Below are 24,997 nucleotides of genomic sequence, written 5' to 3'. Positions count from 1 at the left end.
GCAATGTATTTCTATTGGTAATATGTTTCGTGCCGGCACCACGTCTTTTTGTCCGGTCGGGTCTTGGAAGACCGGCAGCTGTGTGGTTCATAAAAGCATGTTCTTACTCAATATCAAGCCACGATTATTCTTTTTATATTAAATTCTATAATGTCTGACTTTTTTTTGCCGTCCGTGAGGAAAAGAAATGGGGCTCAGAGCCTCAGAATACTGAAATCTGTATTTTTCCAACTTGTAGTGAAGTAGAAGTAAAAAGTAGCATAAACATTTGTTTTATTACTGTTGTATTGGAAAAGTTCTACACAAGAGCAAATGCACTCAATTACATCCCACTTCTGCAGTACCAGAGTGTAGGAATACTCTGTTACAGTCAAAGTCCTGCATTCAAAATGTTCAAGTAAAAGTAGAAAAGTATTCTCATCAAAATATAGTTAAAGTAGCGACAGTAAAAGTAGTCATTGTGCAGATTGGTCCATTTCAGAATAATATATATGATATGTTTTATAATGATTGATCATGAAAGTGTTCTCAAAGCTGGTAAAGGTGCAGATAGTTTGAATGACTTTGTATACTGCAGGGTAGCTTGTGGATTTACTCCAGGTGGAACTAAAGTCTGATTTAACACTTGGTTATATTTCATCATTAATCCAGATCTGTAAAGTAACTAAAGGTACTGTATTAAATAGGCCTACATGTAGTGGAGTAAAAGTACACCATTTACCTGGAGTAGAAGTACAAAGTTGCAGAAAATGGAAATACTCAAGTAAAGTACAAGTACCTCAACATTTTTACTTAAATACAGTACTTAGTAATAGTGACTTTCTGGATAAAATCATGTTTTAGCTCCACGTTTGGTTCGTCACAGAGCAATATGGCGCTGGATAGAATTATGACGAACCAGCGTCATACATTATGACGCTGGTTCGTCATAATTCAAACCTGGTTTTATTTTGAAGGAGTCAGACCGGATGTACTTTTGTTTTTGGCGGCACGATTACCGGTGATTGCCATAACCCGCAGAAGCTTTCATCAGATGAAGAGTGCTGGTGGCTTTCCAGAGAAACGAAAGCTACTGAATAGACAAGGTACAGTATTTGCATTAATTGGTTTTATGACAAACTTGGACATGAAGCTAGCTACAGTCCTTATAAAGATAACTCTGTCTCAGGCGCAGCTAGCTGTAGCTAAGATAGTTTAAATAGTGTTATCGGTGAAATGACTCAATGTGTTTATAAGCTAAAGCTAACAGTTCACCAGAGCCTCTAAAAGTCAGAAGGGTGACCAGTTGCCACGAAGCCACATGTGGACAAAGATTACGGTTGTGTTACTGCAATGATAAAAGCTTTTACCTCTAAAAAAACAACACTAAAAAAATAGCTTATAAATATCAATAACAACGCTCTGCTATGGGTTGATTTGTTGGACCAAACTATGCAAGTGAAGGACTTACATATGTTGGGTTTGAATGATTCCCCCCCCACAACAACACATGTCTACACGATATGTCTTTGCAATGTCTGAGTCTTGAGGTGGAGTAAAAATAATCTGGCAAATGACACAAAAACTATTTTAGGAATCGCCCTCCACCGGCTACACCTGGAGGTAAATACATGTATAGACTGTGTTGATTGATTGACACCTGCCACAGCCAATGGGGGACATTGTGTTAATTAGTGGGACACCTGATCACCTTATAAACATGACGTCACCTTGCGATTTACCACTATGTCTCAACCTATTGTAAACATTGGTACAGCCCCAATCTCATAACTAAACATTGACTCAATTCTAACTTTAATGAATAATGTGAACTGTGTCAAGTGCTAACCTTAGCCTGCGAGGGGTGGGAAGTAACTAAGTACATTTTTGAGGTACTTGTACATAACTTTACTACAGTATACAAAGTCATTAAAACTAGCTGCACCTTTACCAGCTTTGAGAACACTTTCATGATCAATCATTATAAAACATATCATATCTATTATTCTGAAATGGACCAATCTGCACAACGACTACTTTTAATGTCGCTACTTTCACTATATTTTGATGATAATACTTTTCTAGTTTTAGTTGAGGAACATTTTTGAATTCAGGACTTTTACTGAAACCGAGTATTCCTACACTCTGGTACTTCTACTTTTCGTCAAGTACAAGGTCTGAGTACTTCTACTTTTACTCAAGTACAAGGTCTGAGTACTTCTACTTTTACTCAGGTACAAGATCTGAGTACTTCCTCCCGTGTTAATGTTATCTGTTGTTGTGTTGCAGGGCATCATGTCGGGGTCACAGCGGCCCGCCAGGAGCCGGAAACCCGTCTCCAATGGGATGAAAAAGATCCACATCGATGAGGGAGTCAAAATATCCGTGAACGTGGCTCTGGAGAGGTTTCGCTACGGCGACCAGAAAGGTACCAACAGGTTTCATAGTCACATATGAGAACATAAAAGCAGAACACTAGTAGAACATCAGTTATATACAATCGGTTTGATTGGCTAGTGCTTGTACTGTCAGATTTGCATAAACGAGATTTGATTGGCTGACGCTTCCAGCTCAGCTTCAAAAGTTGAACATTGCTCAACTTTTGAATCCTGAAAATCCTGGAAATCCTGGAAATCCTGGAAATCTTCGCTTTGCTTCCCCACAATGCAGTTCGGCGAAAAGCGAGGCAAAGTGACGTCTCCCCCATTCAAAGTCAATGGGCAGAGAATCTTTAAAGCTGCTGTGTGGACGTACCGTTAGGGATGCCAGCGATTATTCGATTTTTCGAATATTCGTTGCAGTCTCCATAATCGAAAATTATTTTTAAAATGTCTTAGTTTCAACCAAAATATAGACTAATGCTAATAATAGTAATAGTATTAATAATTGTAAATGGCCATTGGTCACACCACCAGTTAGTTTTACTGTAAACTTGTAAACTCGCGGCGAATAATCGATTAATATTCGCCAGGGCTGTCCGATTTTCTGATTTGATCATGGTCAGTTTCTGGCATCCCTAATTTGTATATGTATTTGGGATTATGGGAAACGGTATTTCGATCTCTGTCTGTACACAAACTGAAAGATTGACAATACATTTGACTGACTTATAATCGTAACCTTTTTAAATAAAAGCAGCTCAGAAACCTTTAACGGCTGCTGATGACCAACCTCTTCTCTTTGGCGTGTGATTGAGTTAAAATTTACTTAATTCTGTTTAATATAATTAACCAATATCTGTTGGTTTTAATGGGCTATACAGAAAAGTTTGATTTAGCTTGACTCCTCCCAGATTGAGCATGAAGACAGGATGGTTGACTCTTACAATTTATATCAATATTCCAATTACTTGTATATAGACTATTCTAATCCGTGTATGTTGTTTATAATATTATCACGGTTCCTTTAACCGAATACTGTGTTGCTTCAATGCAAGTGTGTTTTAGCATACTTTTTGTTTTGAAATCACTTCCGAGAGCTTCGCGTTTACTTGTGAATAAATAAATAAAAAGATACACGTCAAACAAAACCAAAAAGTTGATTTATCCGTTTTGGTTTTAAAACAGAATAACCTCGTTTTTTTTGGTTTTTTGGTTTTGGTTTTAAAACAAAAAAACAACACAAGTTTTTAGTTTTTCCTATTCGGTTTTGAAATGAAATAACCAAAGAACGAACCATTTCTACTATATTCAATTTTATTTATATTTACTTGCACTATTTTATGTTTTATTGTGTTGCACTGTTGGAGGAGCCTGAGACCTCAGATGTTCGTTGTCATGACTACACTGTAGCTATGCACACATGGCAATAAAAGCCTTGAACCTTGTGTCATCCTAATATTGCAGAGATGGAGTTTCCTTCGTCCTTGACCAGTACTGAGCGGGCTTTCATCCATCGGACGGCTCAGTCCCTGGGATATATCTCCAGGAGCAAAGGGTGAGTTCCTCCACCAGAACCATCTTCATCTGAGCATCCCTGAGGAATTGTGCAAAGAAATAGACATTTAAATATCTCTCACTCCTCAGAAATGTTGTTAAACCCGAGTTTGATGACAATAAAGATATTCAGATTGTCACTCTTACGGCCCGTCTACACTACAGGCATAAAAAAATCTTGAAGCTGGGCGTGTCTGAAGCTTGGCGATTTTTTTCGAGCAACGCGACCAACAACCAATCACATGAATCTCCCGCCCCCGACATACAAAGCAATAGCAATGTTCAAACGAAGTAAACTGGATATAAACTCTCCAAACAGGTGAAAACCTACCAGTTTCACCCACTGTTTCTGCCACCTCCCTCCATGCCTGGTTCCTCCGGTTTGTATCCCGGTAAATAGTTCCGGTCGTAAAGAACCGGGTGATTTGCTACCGTAATATCTCGTTTGGAATATGAGGAAATGAACTGCGGTCTGGCTCTCCCGGCTTGCACGCGGTTTGATTGGCTGCGCTTGCACTGGCGGGATTTGCATAAACGGGATTTGATTGGCTGATCCCAAGCATCGAGCCTCAAAAGTTGAACATTGTTCAACTTTTGATGCCGATAGATGCTCGTGATGCTTGCAAAGCCATGCCATGCTCCCCACAATGCAGTTCGGCGAAGATTAAAAATCTTCTACGTCACCCCATTCAAGTGAATGGGCGAAGCGTTGAAAGCATTTTTCGATGTCTGTAGTGTAGACGGGCCGTTATGAAGTGGTTAAATATTTCTACCCTTAAGCAGCCGATAATCCTAGTAGTCTAGCAGGAAGGGCCCTCAGATTTCGAGATACCCCTACCCGAGGTAGAACAAATGACAACAATGATTTTTCTTATCTTTAGGGTCTCCCATTAATGAAATTGATAGTTTCCGTCTAAACTAAAGCGAAGTTTACAGGACTATAATTCAGTATTTTTTTAGTTAAATAATTTTCTGACTATTTGGTGATGTAGGACAGCCACCTGGTTCATTCCTCAGCAAATCTGAAGGGGAAACACATTCGGCCTGGTCACATTCGGCCTGGTCACATTCGGCCTGGTCACATTCGGCCTGGTCACATACGGCCTGGTCACATTCGGCCTGGTCACATACGGCCTGGTCACATTCGGCCTGGTCACATTCGGCCTGGTCACATTCGGCCTGGTCACATACGGCCTGGTCACATACGGCCTGGTCACATACGGCCTGGTCACATTTGGCTCTTTTTCAGGGATTGGGGTAGTTCTAAAGAACAACCAAAACAAATGGTTTCCCCCCAAAATAAAATTTGACAACAATCAATTTAATTAATGGGAGACCCTAAAGATAAGAAAAATCATTGTTTTCATTTGTTCGACCTCGATCTCGAAAACTAAAGCCTTTTTTGAGGACTTGCTGCCGGACTATAGACTGTAGTGCTGCATTTTTTAGAAGATTTGTCAATTTCCTTTTTTACTCTAACTATTTTTCTATAAAGTGAAGATTTGTTTACCTACTTTTGATACGTGCTCTGATAGAATAACTGTATGCTGTTGAGAAAACACAATCAACAAATCTAAAGGAGGGAGGTGAGTAAATTGACTAATTCTTCATAAAAGATGTTGGGGCTTAAATCTGTTAGAATAGAATAGAATCCTTTATTGTCATTATCAGGTACAATGAGATGAGTAGAGCTACTCCTTTCTTTAAGGTGCCATCAAAAATACAAAAAACCAAACAAGAGACATTCAGGAGAAGACAACATACACACAACAAGCATTCATACTTCAATATGCAGATACAGTTAAAGTGCAGGAATATATCGGTTTAGGTCAAATAAACGTGTTTGAATGTGTATCAAAATGTGTATAAGTATGTTGACAAAAGACATTTCTGTCCCTCTGTCTCAGGAAAGGACCAAATCGCTTCCTCACCCTGAAGAAAAAGAGCTGCACGGACAAACCTCGGCCCTCCATGCCCCTCCCACTCTCCCAAAATTCGATATATTCCATCCGAAGCCTCCTGCAGAGGTTCCCCGTCAGCAATAAGGAGCGCATCGACATGCAGCCCAACACCAGGAACGGCATGTCTGTGTCTTCAGAATCCGGTGAGTGTCTGAGTGTGCTCTAAGGTCGCATTCACACCTCATAGTCCGCTCTCAGGTGCACCAGACCACAGTTTGTTACATTGTTTCATTTTTCAGAGGGTTCAAACGGACACTATAAACTTTAAACACAAGTCATGTGCACGGAAATGCTGTTCAACCATTGGTCAGGCATTAAGGGGATAGAAACGCAAATCCAGACAATTTCTACCGGAGCCTCCGCCATGGAGCATCGGCAGGTTATTCTCATGCTGCTGTTAATCTGGAGATCAACAGACTCTAGCGGCCCGCGCTTATGATTTATATAATCAGATAACGTCCGTTAAAAAACATTATAACTCGGGCTGTCAGTCGATTAAAATATTTAATCGCGATTAATCGCACATTTATCGCACATTTTTGATCTGTTCTAAATGTACCTTAGAGGAATATTTTTCAAGTTTTTAATACTCTTATCAACATATGAGGGGACAAATATGCTTTATGCTAATGTTTATTATCATTTGAACAATGACAAATATTCGCCTCAATTCAACCTGGAACCTCTCTCATAATACAATACTGTGTGTGTGTGTGTGTGTGTGTGTGTGTGTGTGTGTGTGTGTGTGTGTGTGTGTGTGTGTGTGTGTGTGTGTGTGTGTGTGTGTGTGTGTGTGTGTGTGTGTGTGTGTGTGTGTGTGTGTGTGTGTGTGTGTGTGTGTGTGTGTGTGTGTGTGTGTGTGTGTGTGTGTGTGTGTGTGTGTGTGTGTGTGTGTGTGTGTGTGTGTGTGTGTGTGTGTGTGTGTGTGTGTGTGTGTGTGTGTGTGTGTGTGTGTGTGTGTGTGTGTGTGGCGCGGCGGCGGCAAGAGTGGGGCTGTCAGCATCAGCTTGTAGATGGTATTTTAAACTCGATGCGCTCTGAAACTACGGGGCGGCCGAGGAAAAAAAATACACATGCGTTAATCGTGTTAAAATAATTAGTGGCGTTAATTCTTTTTTGCGTTAACTTGACAGCCCTAATTTTAACACATATAATGAGAGAAGGTCTGCAGTAAGGAGAGGTGTTTCACAGACGGAAGGTGGATCTGACTTTTATGAATAGTTGACGGAGCATTTTTACTTTACACGACACTGTTCAACACTTTCATTCTGCTTCACTCTTTAACTAAACAACCGCGGAAGATTTTGAAGACGCGTAAATACTACGCTTCCTGTGTTTTTGTGCCAACTGCGTTCACACCAAAACAATGAACCGCTCCAGAGTTCGCCAGCAAGCGCTCCAGACCACCTCTGTAGGCGGACCAGCGTCCGGTTGTTTAGTTCACTTCAGAGGTCTCGGACTGCGTTCACACCGACCCAAACGAACCGCACCAAGCGGGTAAACGCCCCAGGGTTTGATTCAACCGGACTAAACAAGGCTGGTGTGAATGCGCCCTAAGCTTTTTCTGTAGACTTCTGCGGTTCATTTAGTAAAATCATTCAACATTTTTTCCTTTTTTTACTCAGAAAATGGGTTTGATTTTGTGTAAATTTGGTTTTTTGACCATACATTTCACAAAGAAGAGTGAAACTTGTGGTTATAAGTAGGAATAAAGTTGCGTTAAAAGGTGTTGCATAGATTTAGGTGATTATTTATTTATTGTATTTGTCTGTGTTGATGTTACACATGGAGCTGCTGTGATGCAACTCACATTTCAGACTTCATCTGACCGTTAAAGTATCGTATCGTATGCTTTGTAAATAGTCAATCCTTTCGCCTGTATCTACTTGTCTTTCATCCTTTCTTTATAACTAATGCTGTTGATGTGTTGTGATTTTAAAAAGGTGTCTCATCTCATCTGGCCGGGGACAACAGCTGGAAATGAGCAATGTTGGCTAGAGCAGTGTTTCAATAAAAAAACACTCGCGGACCACCTAACTCCACAAATATCCCAAAACACATCGTTTTTCTAGAACAGATTACAAATTGCCTGAAAATGGTAGAAACAAGTGGCAACTTGTGTGACGAAGGTGTTGCGCTGGGCTATATCATGCAATTGAAAGTTACACTTAAGCTCGCTCCATTGCGGAGATATTCCCGCGAGAGTGCGGAAAACTGTAACTATTTATTTATTTCAAATGTGAAATTGTACCAATATACCCACGGAACACTAGGGGGCGCTCACGGACCACCAGTGGTCTGCGGACCACACTTTGAGAAGCACTGGGCTCCAGAATAGAATAATTTAATGTCTATACATGTACAATGAAAGAAAGAAAAGCTTATCCCTTTTTTAAAAGGTGCCATCAAAACAAAAACACACAGCATACGACAAAAAATAGACACAGCATACATACTTATGTAAGAATAAAGTGCAGTAATTATTTCCAGTGGTATAAAAAAAAATGAAATAAACAATAATAGGTATTTATTTATAATAATGATATATATGTATATATATATCAGGGTGTCTTAAAAAGTATTAAAAGTTGATAAATCAATTTAGCGTAAAAATGAAGGCGATTAAACATCATTTTCCAAGGTGTTACATTTTGTAGCTTGTTTTCAATAAGTATCTAAATGGTCCAAAGAGGTTGTATTCTACAGTGTGCCTGAATGTAATCATGGCGTAGGTGTGTAGTGTGATTCTGTGTAGTTTCTTTATGGCATCCCGTTGGGTTTGAAGTCATCTGAACAGGACATCGCACGCTCACTGCTTGATAGCGCACGGAGGTCCGTTTACGCCGGTTGTTAAGCAACATCGTTATGGGGAAATGCAAGTCTGCGTCCAAATGGTTGGAAGATAAGGAGGAAGGACAATCAATACTGTATATAGTCAATGTGAGGTAAAGTGTGTCGCCAAGGTAACTGGTTAGAATTCCAAGTGGCGATGAGGTCTTAAAATGTATGGAAAGGGTCCAAAGATCCAAAAATACTTAAAGTTCCAAAAATACCGTAAATTCCAAAAATACTTAAAGTTCCAAAAATACATAAAGTTCCAAAAATACTTAAGGATCCAAAAATACATAAAGTTCCAAAAATACATAAAGTTCCAAAAATACTTAAAGTTCCAAAAATACTTAATGATCCAAAAATACTTAAAGTTCCAAAAATACTGAAAATGGTTGGAAGATAAGGAGGAAGGACAATCAATACTGTGTATAGTCAATGTGAGGTGAAGTGTGTCGCCAAGGTAACCGGTTAAACCTCAAAGTGGCGATGAGGTCTTAAAATGTATGGAAAAGGTCTTAAAAGGGATTGCATGTGACTTCAGGATTCCTGCATATAGCCTGATACATACAAAAGTTGACGGGAAGACGACAGAAGTGTTAAACGTTTCATGTGATAATCTCCTCCCCTCAGAGGGCGGCTGTGACAGGGCGAGCGGACGTCTGAACAACGGGATTCCCACGGTGCCGAAGAGAAGGAGCCCGTCAGATCTGGACGCCTTTCGGCAATCTCTTCCTGTCCACGAGCGCCAGGAGGAGATCATCCACGTGATCAGAGAAAGCCGCGTGCTGCTGGTGGTGGGAGAGACCGGCTCGGGAAAAACTACACAGGTTCTTTTTATTCTAACCTTTTATGCTCTTAACCTTTTTTGATATTACCATATTTTTATTCAATATTGCTCCTCAGATAACTTTATATTTTAATTGTTTTAATTGTATTGTCTCCTCGTAGCATTGTGAAGCACTTTGAGATGGCGTTGTTTTTAAAGCGTGCTATATAAAAGAAATGTATTATTATAGGTGGGTCTGACTCTACAACTGAAATATGTTAGAAGGATCAGGGAGGCCCTAAAGCACGTTGCCCATAAACTACATGTCCCACAATGCATCTCATTTTGTGACAAACGCACTGAAGAGACTTGCAATTATTTGCCCTAGACTTCTGCTTTCAGACGTAGTTCATTATGAAGTTATTACCCTATCAGATAATAATCCAATGCAGAGGCATTCATGTAATATAATACATTATTTTATATATATTTATGTGTATATTTATATAGTCTTAAAGTTAAATTCAATGCTTTATAGCAGCGGCCCACTTATGAATCTAAAAAATATTCGCGGCCCACATTCAACCATAAACCATACGGAGGCTAAATCAAGTTCTGATTGGTCAATTCAGAACATGTGACACGTTGTAAATCCAGTAGAAAAGACCGCTGTCAAGGACTGTAATGACTAAGGAAGATCGAGAAAGAGAAAGGAAAGGAGGTTCAAATACAAACAAACCTTAATAATGAAATGTTTCCACACAAATCATAATGTTTTGCTAATTATTTGGCAAGGCAAGTTTATTTATATAGCACCATTCAACACAAAGCAATTCAAGGTGCTTTACGAAAATGAAAAATTGGCGGCCCACTTGCAATGCGTTCCCACAGGTTGGGAACCGCTGCTTTATAGCCTATCAGAGCCTTAGGAAGATCTCTGTGAAGCTCATCCAGTGTCTCTGTGATTCTCAGATCCCACAGTTCCTTCTGGATGACTGCAGCAGGAAGGGCGAGCCGTGCAGGATCTTCTGTACGCAGCCGAGACGCCTCGCCGCCATCGCTGTGGCTGAGAGGGTGGCAGCGGAGAGAGGAGAGAGGGTGGGTCAGACTGTGGGGTACCACATCAGACTGGAGAGCAGGTACATCAACTACCTACACTATGTTTACTCTCTATCAGTCTCGTTGCATGCTTAGTGAACCAGGAAATGTTGAGTACCCCAAAGTCACTTGCATTATAGAACAGGTCTCCAGCACATGGACACTGCCGGATGCTAACTTGAATGTGTTGGGCAATTTGCACAATCAGCAAACGTTAAAGTGGACCTACCATGCTATATTTGAATAATATAGTGTAGGACCATACCTATATAAGATATATTTATACTTCTTATTTTTCAAAATACCAAACAGATCATGCATTTTAGCCATTCCTCATTTCGCTCAATTTAACAATGTCTTTGCATCATGGGCTGATTCTGTGAGAACAGCACCACCTACAGGCCTGGCATATGTACTACAGCGTCTCCAGCGCTTTCCAACGGCAATGCCCGTGGCTGTCTCCTCCTGATTGGTGGAGTTGGCCCAATAGCCGTAGCGCCACTTCTGTGACGTCATAGAAGTGTTCAAATCTGGATCAGTCTGTATCAGATCCGTTGCAGCCCCTTTTTAAGAGATTTGGGTATGGAGGGAAATAGAGAGGGTTGTGTTTTCTGACACTTGGTGAGTTCCCTGGAACACCGGGGACACATGTTCATGTAGAAAAGACGTACAAAAGTGCATTTTGAATGATAGGTCCCCTTTAAATAAATTGAATGGCATTATAGCCTATCATTTCATTATAATAGTAAAATAATAACTTGGATGATTTGGATAATTTTTGTATTGGTTTTGAGGGGAATTGAGTCAATTTCTGACATTTTCAGGATAATATATGGCAGTTTTATTAACATTATTAAAATCAGATAACACAGATTGTGGGGGAAACTTGGAGACAGGACTCAGAGAGACGATGAGAGCTGGAGCTTTGATGGAAAACACTGACGGTTTATTTGCAGCTTCGGCCGGAGAATTCACACGACATGTCACGGGCCACGGTCTGACCACACGGTGGAGATGCCACAATCAATTCTGAAGACCCCTCCTGTAGCTCCAGGTTTTAACTATCAGAGTGTAATAATCAACATTCTTCAATAGATAGACTAAACAGCTGAGGACACTGAATCACATTTCGCTTATGCCTCGGGGTCATCTACACGCCGAGAAGGATGTGTTCCAGGTGTCCCACAACAATAGCTATCTCTGACCGACAGTTGCCCGGTCACAAACTGGTACCAACAACACCTTGCTAGGGCAGCCCCTCCTTACGGGAGATAACGGCTGCTTAAGGTTGGAGCATCTGTGTCAGAGGGCGAAGGACGACATGCAGGGCAAATGATTCCCCAACACAGATAAACCTTCAACCTGTGCACAGACTGACTTTTCATAATTTCAGTTAATTATCTTTGTATCTGTCATTCATACAATGGCATTATAGCCTTTGGGGACAATAGTACAAAAATAACTTCGATGATTTGGACACTTTTTTTTGTGGTTTTGGGGGTTATTGAGTCAATTTCTGACATTTTCAGGATAATATATGGAAGTTTTAACCAGAAAGTGACCTTATTTGCACTGTCATCCAATCTGTTCACCATTGTTGTTATTGTAAAGACTCAAAGTTATGAGGTACTTCTCTTAAATATATTGAAATAACAGTATTTCCAGGCTGTACGGCTTGATTTAGCTTAAGCTGCTTACAGCACATACGATGTTTCGAACACTATTCACTCGTAGAGATTTGGGCATTCAACAAGTCTATTCCACGTCTCTGCCTCACACAATATGAAGCTTTCCATGCCTGTTATGTGACATTTTACGAGCAAGGACACATCATTATCAAAGGTTTGAAGATATAGCCACTCTTGCACTAAATGTGTAGTCACGTGATTACAGACGTAAGGAACAAAGTCCATTTCTCAGATAGCAGTTTTTACATATTCATGGTTTAAAAGATTATGAGAGGTGTGGGTGTCGCTCCTGAATCAAGTTAACTGTTTGAGTGTCCTATTTAACACGAGCTAGAGTCCTTCTTTATATGGAAATGACTTTTAACTTTAATCCCCCAGGGTCTCCCCCAAGACACTGCTGACCTTTTGCACCAGTGGAGTCTTCCTCCGAACGTTGATGTCTGGAGACGCCAGCCTGACAAACGTCACACATGTCATCGTGGTGAGGACAACAAATAAAACATAAACACACAGGGTGCGTCTCACTTCGGTTAAATGGGTTCCTTGCGTCCCTCACTTGCGTCGTTTCCCTGCGACTAGTCCCTCCCACCAGCGAAGCATGGAGAGACGCAAGGAAACCACGAGAAGCAGGGGAATGAGTTTTAGTCCGTTTGTGATGACGCCGCACAGCTGATCGTCTGACAGCAGCCAGATCAGTGCATGCGCTGCATCGTCCAATCAGTGAGCGATACACAGTAAGGGGGCGGGGCGAGTGTCTGAGGACTTCACCGGAGGATGGTCTGGTGGTTCCTCGGTCCTCCGGGACAAATAAGGCCACCGGGACGCTACTCAAGATGGCGCAGACAAATCAACTTCCGGTGATACCGAGGAGAGAGGGAATGAGAAATAAGAGAAGTGAGACGCACCCACAGTCTCTGAAAACTGCTTCACTCTGTAATGCTGCTGAAAGGATGTTCTTTGAAGAGTCATGAGATTGGGGAAGCGATGTTTTGGCTTCCCTTTCTGGTGGAAAAGTGCTGTTAGTAGGCCGGTGGGTCGTGGGCGAATTGTCCAAAAATCTGGTTCTGTCTTTTCCTAATTTCGTTCCTTAACCACAGTATGAAACATCAAGGGGTTAAGGAACGATGTGAAGGAGAATTCATCAGAACAGGAAAGAAAATGGCGGTGCTAAGAGAATCTGACTCCGCTTACACTCGGCGACATATTTATGATGCACCAGTGGATGTTATTGATGTGCATCTGTCATGGAAAAACTATCATTATACAGAGATGGACTACTTAAAGAAATATCTAGATTCTTCGCCTTGGACGTGGCCAATAGTAAAAAATACATGACTTCATTACCAACGTTTGTAAAGTAAATGTTTACTCACCCTTCTTCCACTCTTATTAATCGACATGAATCCCAATTAGTATATATAGGAGACATTAAACATGGAAGACATTAAAGGACGTCTTCATTTGCTTTCTTTTTGAAAACCCTGGTCCAATGTACCCTAAGCTAAAAGGAGATATCAAAGGAAGCATTGAAGCTCCTCCCCTTTCATCTAGAGAATCCAAACAGCTCTTATCATGACTGACACTTAGGAACTCCAGGGTCATTTCACCGCGTTAGGAACCTTCCTCAATAAAGAGACTAATGATCTGCACCCCTGGAGTCCATCAGTACATCAGAGGTGTAGAGTTAAACCAAGGGATGTTCCGTTCCTCTTTGAAAGGTGTTTCAGCTCCCAGTCGCGTGACTCTCGTTCTGAGAAAAGCCTCCATATTAAAGTGACTTGCTTTGTTCCAACAGGACGAGGTGCACGAGCGAGACGGTCTGACTGACTTCCTGCTCACTAAGTTGAGAGATGTTCTTCAGAAGATCCCCACGCTGAAGCTGATCCTCTCCAGCGCCGCTCTGGACGTAGACCTGTTCCTAAAGTACTTCGGATCCTGCCCCATCATCCACCGTAAGTCCGGCTGAAGCGGGGTTTAAACCAGAGAGGGCAAAAGTACACGCATCTTTTACTCAAGTAGAAGTACAGATACTCGTGTTTAAAAATACTCTGGTGAAAGTAGAAAAGTAAAGAGGGCTTTGAAATGTACTTCAGTAAAAGGGACCTATCATGCAAAATGCACTTTTTGAAGTCTTTGATACTTAAATGTGTGTGTCAGGGATCTCACATCTCTAAAAAAATAAGGGGGGTGCTGACCAGCAGATCCAGAATTTTCGCTCCTATAACGTCATTGGCGTGATCTGGCACATGTGACATGTCCCAACCTATCGTCTCCGTATACAGTCGCAGCTGTGTCTGTATTCAGCGGGATGTCTGCAGGAGGCACTTAGAGTAAAGCTGTATAAATATATATATATAATACATATAATGGCACTCAGTGCTTCCCACAGAATTTGATTCTATTTGTGGGGGCACCGCACTGCACCCCCCCGGCAAGAAAAGCCAAAGGCACCTTAACTTATTTGGGTGGTCCACGCATCCACACACCCCCCCCCCCCCCCTCAAATAAGATAATACATGCGAGTTCATGGCTACTGTAGACAACGTTCTTGTTGCTCTGTGTTGTTAATGAGTGAAACACACCAGAGTTGAGGATCTGTGGGGTCTATTCTGCCAAAAATATAATTTACAATTTAGGCATTAAGCAGATGCCTTATTCCAAAGCGATTTACAATGACCAACTACAGGGACATTCTCCCTGGAGTAACCGAGGGCTAAGTGCCTTACTGAAGGGCACAGTGGTGTTCCAGGCAGGATTTGAACTCGCAACCTTCCGATCATCAGCCCACCTCACTATCCATGATTAGGCCACCAAAAAAAAAAAATTATATATAAAAAAAAATATATATATATTTTTTGAGATCCATTTGTGGCGGACTGTGGTACTGACCGTTGAGCGGCCCGACCAAGCAAGGAGGCAGAGGCAGAAGATCCAAAAATATAACCCGACGGGGCATTTATTAAATGATCACACATAATGACACAGCCTCAATAAGTGGTTCCCGTGCCCAGCCTGCAGCCACCAGCAGCTCACACAGACTGAAGCCTCAGCACAACAAGAAACAGCACTTAAATATACAGACTAATTAGACACAGGTGAGGGGGAGCAATTAAACACAGGTGAGGGGGGAGGAGACAACCCAGGGCCCCAGGTGCACACAATCATCAGCCACAGACATTCAACATATTATTTACACCCTGATTACCCTCAACCGCTGTCACCCTTATACCAGCATCCAGACGACATTTCAATGAATACGGTTTATGTAATACATTATGTGCAAATACCAATCCAATGTTAACTGTCCTGTGCAATCCCGCTAATAAAGTGCAATATTACCCGGCCCAAAGCCGTCAGTCCATAGTGGCGAAGTGACCTTCGTCTCACGGACGATATTTAATTGTGGTGGCCCGCCACAAATAATTCAATGTATGGGAAACACTGGGCACTGTTCTAGCGTCTTCCACAGGCTGAGGTGAAATCTGATGTTAATAATGAGGCTTTGGCTCAGTGGTATAGTGTGCTGAACTTTGAATCAGGGGGTCACAGGTTCAAACCCCACTGCAGTCAGCATGTCGTTGTGTCCCTGAGACACTTCACCCCAAATTGCTCCTGTGGGGATTGTCCACAGTGTTGAGTATGTAAGTTGCTTTGGATAAAAGTGACATGTAATGTAATAAATGTGTTTCATATTTAGTGAAAGGACGACTGTTTGAAGTGAAGGAAGTCTTCCTGGAGGACATCCTGCGGCTGACGGGCTTCAACAACAAGGACATGAAGAAATACAAGGAAGAGACACTGAGAAGTATGAAGATTTAATTATTGATGATTTCAAAATGCATCCTGGCTTCATCTTAACCTCGTGTGCATCCCGTCCTCAGAGGAGAAGAAGCAGAAGAACTTGAAGGAGTGGTGCGAGGCGGTGGAGAGCAGCTGTGTGGCGGAGAGACGCACGAGTCCTGTTTCTGTACCGGCATTCCTGCAGGACAACAAGCCGGTAACACACACACACACACACACACACACACACACACACACACACACACACACACACACACACACACACACACACACACACGGCAGAGTGAACTAAGCGCTCCGAGGTGTGGTTAAACTTTACCCGTCTCAATGCTCGTTACCAAAAGTGTAATAAGAGTTTAGCATGTAAGGGCGGTAAAACGAGCAATTTGTCTAAACATTATCAAAAGTGCTCCACATCCAGACGGAGGAATGCACCGGGTTCCACTGTCTTTCCCGCAGCTCTGTAGCCCCGTCCACGAGTAACGTTTCCACGTCAGGTGTTCTGTATGCCTCAATCTTCCTCCAGAAGAACCGTTAGGCCTGTTGCAGCATACCTGTCTGCCCCACCTGTGCTGCTCTGTGTTTATGCAGTAAGAGTAAATACTTCTTTTTAGTTCTGTAAGTTCACATTATTTACAATTTGTTTAGTTAATTTACCTTTTTTTATCTCAAAAGAACCGATGAGAGTACCGTTAAAGGACCGGATCGATAAGCGGTATCGATAAAAGTAGTAGTACCGTTAAAACCTTAACGATACCCCTCCGTAGTTAAACGTGTCGTTTACTGAGCTCCCCAGCAGTTTCAACATCGCCCTGAACTTTGTATTCTCTCCCTATATGTCCGAGTGATGATGTGTGACTTCTGTTTTGTGTCTCAGATGGAGAACGACACAGAGCAGCTGGTTCCGTGGCTGCTGAAGGAAATGGACTCGTGCATTACAAACATCTTCCTGAACGAAGACCAGGACGCTTTCATTCAGCTCTTCAACCTCATCCTCCATGAGGACGTGAACGGTACGACTCAGGGCTCGACACCTCTAACCACTGTAGTCTCTATCTCTGTTGATGTAGTATATTGGTCTTTTATAGAACATTTCATATTGGCTTTTCATTGTGATACGTCTTTTCTACTGTGGATATGTTTATATTTGCTCATTTTATTGTGTTTATACTTTATTCCACCGCTGCACATTTCAATGCCTGAACACATTGCTGCTGTAACAAAAGAATATCCCAATTTAGGATCAATTAAGTATCTATCTATCTATCTATCTATCTATCTATCTATCTATCTATCTATCTATCTATATATCTCTACATACATACTGTGGCTCAGAAGGCCACAACAAAAGGGAGACACAACACATTAACGGGTAGAAAAAGGTGTTTATTTTCACAAACACGTCAAAATAGACACATCAGAGGACTTTCTCTCAAAATTAGAATTTTTTTTCAAAATCTCAAAATGATGTATTTTCTCTAAAAATTCTGGCTTTCTCTCAAAAATCTGACTTTTTTTCCTCAAAATCTTATTTTTTTGCTTTTTCTCAAAATTTGGACTTTCTCTCAAAATTCTGTCTTTTCTCTAAAAATCTAAAAATCCAGATTTTTCATAAAAATTCTGACTTTCTCTCAAAATAATGTATTTTTTCTCAAAATTCTGACTTTCTCTCAAAATTCTGACTTTTTTCTGAAAATCATTTTTTTTGTTGCTTTTTCTCAAAATTCGGACTTTCTCTCAAAATTCTGTATTTTTTCTCAAAATCTCAAAATCCTGACTTTTTTACTCAAAATCTCAAACAGTGTCCTTCACATGCTGATATCCAAGAGAGGGAGTTACACAGTCCCTAGATGGAGGAATAGAAAGCAGTATTCAATGTTTACTTCAGATTAGCTCCACGTCAGAAATGATCATGCTTGTCATATGTCTCTCTCCATAGAGGCTGAATCATCATGTTAATCACATAGCTATCATATGCCTCAAACAGTCCTGATGCTCTTCTAGCTAATCACACATCCTGTCATGTTCACAGCTACAGTTGATACCTTTGTTATCATGTGGACTCTCATATTGGAAGAGGACATTCAGGATTTTCCCAACAATTATCATTATTCCTTTTCAAAAACTAGCTTTTCCTCACTCTTGCTCTCCTTGCCGCAGTGGACTACCGGCACAGTAGCACCGGCTCCTCGGCTCTGATGGTGGCAGCCGGACGAGGCTTCCTCCCTCAGATGGAGCAGCTGCTCAACATGGGGGCCGACATCAACCTGAAGGCCCCCAACGGCTGGTAGGACACCCACCATCTTGTCTTTCCAAGCAGAACTGTTTATCACAATTGACCTTTTTCCCCCACACAATGGAGATCCTTTATTTAACCAGGTTAAAGTCTCATTGAGATTAAAATCTATTTTTCAATAGTGACCTTGCCAAGGGGGCAGCATGAACAAAGTTCCAACAAATGAACACAAAACGATACAGGCAGACGTTCGTAAAACACAAATGAAATGGCACATTAACCAGTTAATATGCAAAATAAAAGAAACTCTTATAAAACATTAAAAACTGGCACGACAAACGACTTCAATCATGGGATATAAGAGCAATCACATCGACCAATGGATTATTGTTCTCTCTGTTAAGATGGACTTGAACCCCCCCAAAGGGATCAAATCTGAAAGGTTTCAGCTCCTTGAGATACATTATTACAAAAATAACAACAAACATGCTTCATCTGTATAACAATCATATGAAAACATTATGCATCCTCTTGATCTTTAGATACATTCTACCTACCTACCTACCTAGCTACCTACCTACCTACCTACCTACCTACCTACCTACCTACCTACCTACCTAGCTACCTACCTACCTACGAATATATTTTCAACGACATATGAAAACATTATGCATCCCCTTGACCTTTAGATACATTCTATCTATCTACCTACCCACCTACCTAGCTACCTACCTAGCTACCTACCTACCTACCTACCTACCTACCTACCTAGCTACCTACAGTACCTACCTACCTACCTACCTACCTACGAATATGTTTTCAACGACATATGAAAACATTATGCATCCTCTTGACCTTTAGATACATTCTACCTACCTACCTACCTACAGTACCTACCTACCTACCTACCTACCTACCTACGAACGAATATGTTTTCAACAAAATATGAAAACATTATGCATCCTCTTGACCTTTAGATACATTCTATCTACCTACCTACCTACCTACCTACCTAGCTACCTACCTACCTACGAATATATTTTCAACGACATATGAAAACATTATGCATCCCCTTGACCTTTAGATACATTCTAGCTACCTACCTACCTAGCTACCTACCTACCTACCTACCTACCTACGAATATGTTTTCAACGACATATGAAAACATTATGCATCCTCTTGACCTTTAGATACATTCTACCTACCTACCCATCTACCTACCTACCTACCTACCTACAGTACCTACCTACCTACGAATATGTTTTCAACAACATATGAAAACATTATACATCCTCTTGACCTTTAGATACATTCTATGTACCTACCTACCTACCTACCTACCTACCTAGCTACCTACCTACCTACCTACAGTACCTACCTACCTACCTACCTACCTACCTACGAACGAATATGTTTTCAACAAAATATGAAAACATTATGCATCCTCTTGACCTTTAGATACATTCTATCTACCTACCTACCTACCTAGCTACCTACCTACCTACCTACCTACGAACGAATATGTTTTCAACAAAATATGAAAACATTATACATCCTCTTGACCTTTAGATACATTCTATGTACCTACCTACCTACCTACCTACCTACCTAGCTACCTACCTACCTACCTACAGTACCTACCTACCTACCTACCTACCTACCTACCTACGAACGAATATGTTTTCAACAAAATATGAAAACATTATGCATCCTCTTGACCTTTAGATACATTCTATCTACCTACCTACCTACCTAGCTACCTACCTACCTACAGTACCTACCTACCTACCTACCTACGAATATGTTTTCAACGACATATGAAAACATTATGCATCCTCTTGACCTTTAGATACATTCTACCTACCTACCTACCTACCTACCTACCTACCTACCTACCTACCTACCTACCTACATACATTCTCAAACACATGCTGTCTGGACCTTAATATACAGGATATCTCCTCCAATGGGAGGCCTGACAGCATCCGTCTCAGCCAATGGGTGATGCTTGGCCTGTGAGCCTTTTTCCAAAACAATGCAACACAGGTTTTGTTGGGAGCAAGCTGCGGTCTAGAAATGTTCGCTCACTATATTCATGCTTCTCTGGATATACACCCAACAGAAAACACTTTTTTAACGTTACGTTCCCTGGAGATGGAGGAGGCATGTATTTTTACAGGAATGTATTTCCTTCCTCCAGGCTATTTAGTCCATAATGTAGCAGTACAAAACTCAAACTTAACAGTCGAGCTTCTGCATTTTTCACTTTAAAACTGTGTGCTTTAAAGGCGTGTGTGTTTCATTTCAGGACAGGGTTAGACTTTGCCATACACTTCAATCAGGAGGAGGCTACGGATCTACTCAAATCTTCCATGTGAGTGTCATTTTAAACCTCAATGAACAAAGAGGGGAAGTTACTGTGTTGTTCTTTTCGGCTGTGTTGATAACCATACATTAGAAGCGTCCTGAATGCTCAGTGTGAAGGTTTTCTTATGAGAAACATACATCTGGAATAGCACAGTTTCCCTGTCATTTGAATTCATGTGGAAAGGACTGCTCCATTATGGAGATGTAAATAAGGGGGGAAACGTCTTTAATTATTTATGCTTCAACTCTTCTTAAAGGTGACATTTGTTATATTTAAAGGTCCCATGTCACGCTTTTCCGGTTATTACCCGTCCCCTTGTTTGTTATGAAGCTTTCTCTGCATGTAAACGGTCTGCAGAGTCACAAACCCTCAAAGTGCACTCTGTAGGCAGTAAAAGTCTAACACAGAGAAGACCTGTCTATGCTGCCCCAGAACGCCTCGTTGGGGATTTCTCTTTTTCTTCCTGGGTACCACTGTACCCATACTGTACGTGCCCATACCCAAATGGACCAATCCGTGGGGCTCCACACACACACACACACACACACTCACACTCACACTCACACTCACACTCACACTCACACTCACACTCACACTCACACACACTCACACTCACACACTCTCTCAGCAGCGAAACTGTGGCACGCTTACACTGTAGGCACGCTGCGTTTGGGGGTGCGGGGGGTGCGGGCGCTACTGGAGCCTCACAGATGGGGGTGCTGCAGCCCCCTCAGCACCCCCCCTTCCCGCGTCCATGGTGCTCAGGCTGAGTTCTCGCAGACCCCACGCAGCAGCCTGGAAACTCTACCAGTAACCCAGCTCACACTGTCGCTCCTCGCAGCAACGAACCGCGCAACGTCCCGCCTACACGGCACCCAGACCCCATGCAGCATTCTCATCTGTTTGTGATCACTGGTGTCATTTTCTGGTTGCTAACAAACGCCATTGTAACACATAATCAATGATGTTCCGCTGTAACGGTGGTGGACTCATCAGAACAGAGTGGGAGAGCTGACCAATCAGAGCACAGTAGGCTCATAGGGAGAGAGGGGCAGGAGCTCCAACAAGCCGTGTAGGAAAGAGAGTGAATACACATACTATACAGAGATGCTGGATGAGAAACCAATGTGAGTTTGGAACATTGAACAATATAAATCTGTTCTAGTAGACCTCAACAATGGAATTATGATCAGTAGAAATGGCCATGACATGGGACCTTTAAACACCTCCTGAACTCCAATCATCATATATTGTTTTAGAAGATTTTATAAAGTGCTAATCTTGCGTCTCGTTGCCAGTCCTCTGGGAGAGTTGAGCAGTCAGGATGAATCCTCTCTGGTTCATCATCACGCCGCAGAGATCGGCCCTGAAGAGCAGGAGCTGCTCAAACTCTACCACCACAGCTTTGATGATGACTTCGTGGACCTGGACCTCATCATGGATCTGATGCACAACATCTGCTCCACCACCAATGAAGGTGAGACTCAGCACCTTCACATTTAGCTTCCTATTGAGTCGTGCAGTGATGACATATTTTTGTCGGCCGACCCGGAAGGAAGCTGCTGGTTCCTTCGACAAAAAACGGGATTTCTCCATAGGATTTGGGAATATTGTAAAAAATAAGATCTGTGGAAAACGACCCTGTTTGATAAATGCACGTTTTGTTCAGCCGGATAATCTCCACTCGTCTACCCTACTTTTATAGTTTTTTAATCATAAATCTAATCACCAGAAGCAACATGCTAACGTTATGCTGTAAAGGAACTACAGCCGAGTTCAGCAACACGACTTCAACGTCACGCCAATTTAAGATCCATATTCAAACATACAGATTCTAAACCGTTGAAGCGTTTGTTTTAACACTTTGCAGGAGGCAGGTACTTGCTTTCAAGCAGAACAGGGCAAACTAACTTATATATAATATAGATCCAAATAAGGTCTGTGGTTGACACAAATTGAAGAGACGGATCACGTTTTGTTCTACGACATTAAATACATCAGCAGTGACCCCACTGGTGATTTCTGAAGAGTTGACGTGTCTGAAAAACGATGGTTGTTACCAAGTGGCTGAATAGGACTACAGAAGTCGTGGAGGCCGTTGTACGTCATTACACCGAACACGTAAACACTCCTCTAAGTTAGTTTCTGTTCTGCTTGAAAGCAAGTCCCTGCCTCCTACAGACTGTTCGAACAAACGCTTCAACTTGTACCATTTAGAATCTGTGTGTTTGAATATGGATCTTAAATTGGCGTGACGTTGAAGTCGTGCTGCTGGACTCGGCTGTAGTTTCTTTAGAGCAGTGTTTCTCAAACGTTTTCATACCAAGGACCACTTAACCAATCAAAAAACACTCGCGGACCACCTAACTCCACAAATATCCAAAATCACATAGATTAGATTACAGATTACAAATCACCTGAAAATGGTAAAAACAAGTGGCAACATGTGTGATGAAGGTGTTTCACTGGGCTATATCATTAGGCATGTCCCGATCACCTTTTTTTGCTCCCGATCCGATTCCGATCATTTGATTTTGACAATTTGCCGATACCGATTTTTCCCGATCCGATCTTTATGCAATGCATTAAGAGGAAAAAAAGAAAAAAGCATTCAAGTTGTCCCTTAAGGTTATTTTTTTATTTAAATTGGATATTCTATCCAACATGGATATAGCTTCTTTCTTTCACAGCAGCATTGGATCAGTTCAGTTGTGCAGCATTGGATCAAAACAAAATAAAGCTTATCAGTACTCGTTAGCTTACTGCTACAATTAGACACTGCGCCCACTCTGTTGCCAGATTTGAGAGAAATAAGCAACCAGGTCTATGAAAACAAGCCCCAAAGAAGCAACACATACATGATGTTGTGTAATTTGAAACCAAAACTAAGGCCTCAGGATGACTTTAAGACTTGAACATGGTCATTTTTGTTTTGTAACAATTAATTACATTAAAAAAAAAAAAGTATTTAAAAAAAAAAAAAAAAAAATCCCGATCCCCGATTTTTTTCCTCCCGATTCCGATCTTTTGAAAATCACGTGATCGGCTCCGATCCCCGATCACTTGATCGGATCGGGACATCTCTATATATCATGCAATCAAAAGTGAAACTTATGCTTGCACCATTGCGGAGATATTCCAGTGAGAGTGCGGAAAACTCAAATTAATTAATTAATTTAAAATGTGAAATTTTATCAATATACTCACGGACCACTAGGGGGCACTCACGGACCACACTTTGAGAAGCACTGCTTTAGAGCGTAACGTTTTGCTTCTGGCAATTAGATTTCTGATTTAAAAAATGATAAAAGTAGGGTAGACATGTGGAGATTATCCGGCTGAACAAAACGTGCATTTATCAAACAGGTTCCTTTTCCACAGATCTTATTTTTTTACAATATTCCAAAATCCTATGGAGAAATCCCGTTGCTTTTTTGTCGAGGAAACCAGCAGCTTACTTCCGGGTCGGCCTATACGTTTATTTCATGGCAACCAGAGAAGGATCCCACTGCCTGCTTGATTTGCAGATTTCAGGGAATGCCGTTCAGGATTTTCTAATAACTTTTTCCTGTTGCTCTCCAGGTGCTCTTCTTGTTTTTCTTCCTGGATACGATGACATCGTGTCACTCAGGGACCGCCTCCTGTACGACGACAAGAGATTCTCCAGCCACTCTGACAGGTGAAACGAATACTTTAAAAAGAATGGAAGACTTTTGAACATCATGCAATATCTACAGTACTGTTTGGTTTTCAGTAATATTTTTTATACATAAATATGTGTCCCCGGTGTGTCAGAAAATACAACCTTCTCTCTATTCCTAAAAATAGCTTGAAAGACCTTTTAAGATGTTCATAATAATGTAATATGTAGATAAATACAGCATTCCTTAAGTATTTATACATTTGTTTGGCATGTGGTCAGTGTAGCGTTAGATCAGTGTTTTGTTGTGTGTTTTTGACTGAAGTGTTGTCTCTCAGGTTCCACGTGTTCACTCTACATTCAGACATGCAGACCCTGGATCAGAGGAAAGCCATGAAGCCCTCTCCACCTGGGATCAGGAAGATAGTGAGTCTCTGACGTCCCTAAAATATATTTAATTCAAGAGTAACACAGGTCTTGACTGGTTAACTGTACCTTCACTCCAGTTACTGAACCCTACTACCTCAAATACTCAGTTACTGAACCCTACTACCTCAAATACTCAGTTACTGTACCCTACTACCTCGAATACTCAGTTACTGTACCCTACTACCTCAAATACTCAGTTACTGAACCCTACTACCTCAAATACTCAGTTACTGAACCCTACTACCTCGGATACTCAGTTACTG

At 41.4% G+C, this 24,997-nt stretch overlaps 1 protein-coding gene across 1 annotated transcript in view; it reads left to right on the top strand.

Annotated features, from left to right (window-relative positions):
* Positions 1-948: 948 nt before the first annotated feature.
* ythdc2 (YTH domain containing 2) overlaps positions 949-24,997 on the top strand; it is a gene marked incomplete at its 3' end in the record, with an annotated part of 39,023 nt that continues 14,974 nt past the window's right edge. The window contains exons 1-16 of the mRNA XM_079659978.1: positions 949-1,085; positions 2,269-2,407; positions 3,825-3,915; positions 5,822-6,018; positions 9,338-9,534; positions 10,446-10,612; positions 12,638-12,740; positions 14,055-14,211; positions 15,957-16,064; positions 16,141-16,256; positions 16,938-17,073; positions 18,221-18,347; positions 20,606-20,671; positions 21,964-22,142; positions 24,248-24,344; positions 24,644-24,731. Of these exons, the coding sequence (XP_079516104.1) occupies positions 2,275-2,407; positions 3,825-3,915; positions 5,822-6,018; positions 9,338-9,534; positions 10,446-10,612; positions 12,638-12,740; positions 14,055-14,211; positions 15,957-16,064; positions 16,141-16,256; positions 16,938-17,073; positions 18,221-18,347; positions 20,606-20,671; positions 21,964-22,142; positions 24,248-24,344; positions 24,644-24,731 (1,962 nt within the window). The 5' untranslated portion in view covers positions 949-1,085; positions 2,269-2,274. The remainder of the gene's footprint in view (positions 1,086-2,268; positions 2,408-3,824; positions 3,916-5,821; positions 6,019-9,337; positions 9,535-10,445; positions 10,613-12,637; positions 12,741-14,054; positions 14,212-15,956; positions 16,065-16,140; positions 16,257-16,937; positions 17,074-18,220; positions 18,348-20,605; positions 20,672-21,963; positions 22,143-24,247; positions 24,345-24,643; positions 24,732-24,997) is intronic.

The sequence above is a fragment of the Notothenia rossii genome (assembly GCF_949606895.1).
Source record: "Notothenia rossii genome assembly, chromosome: 11".
NCBI lineage: Eukaryota > Metazoa > Chordata > Actinopteri > Perciformes > Nototheniidae > Notothenia > Notothenia rossii.
This window is presented reverse-complemented; position numbering and strand designations above follow the sequence as displayed.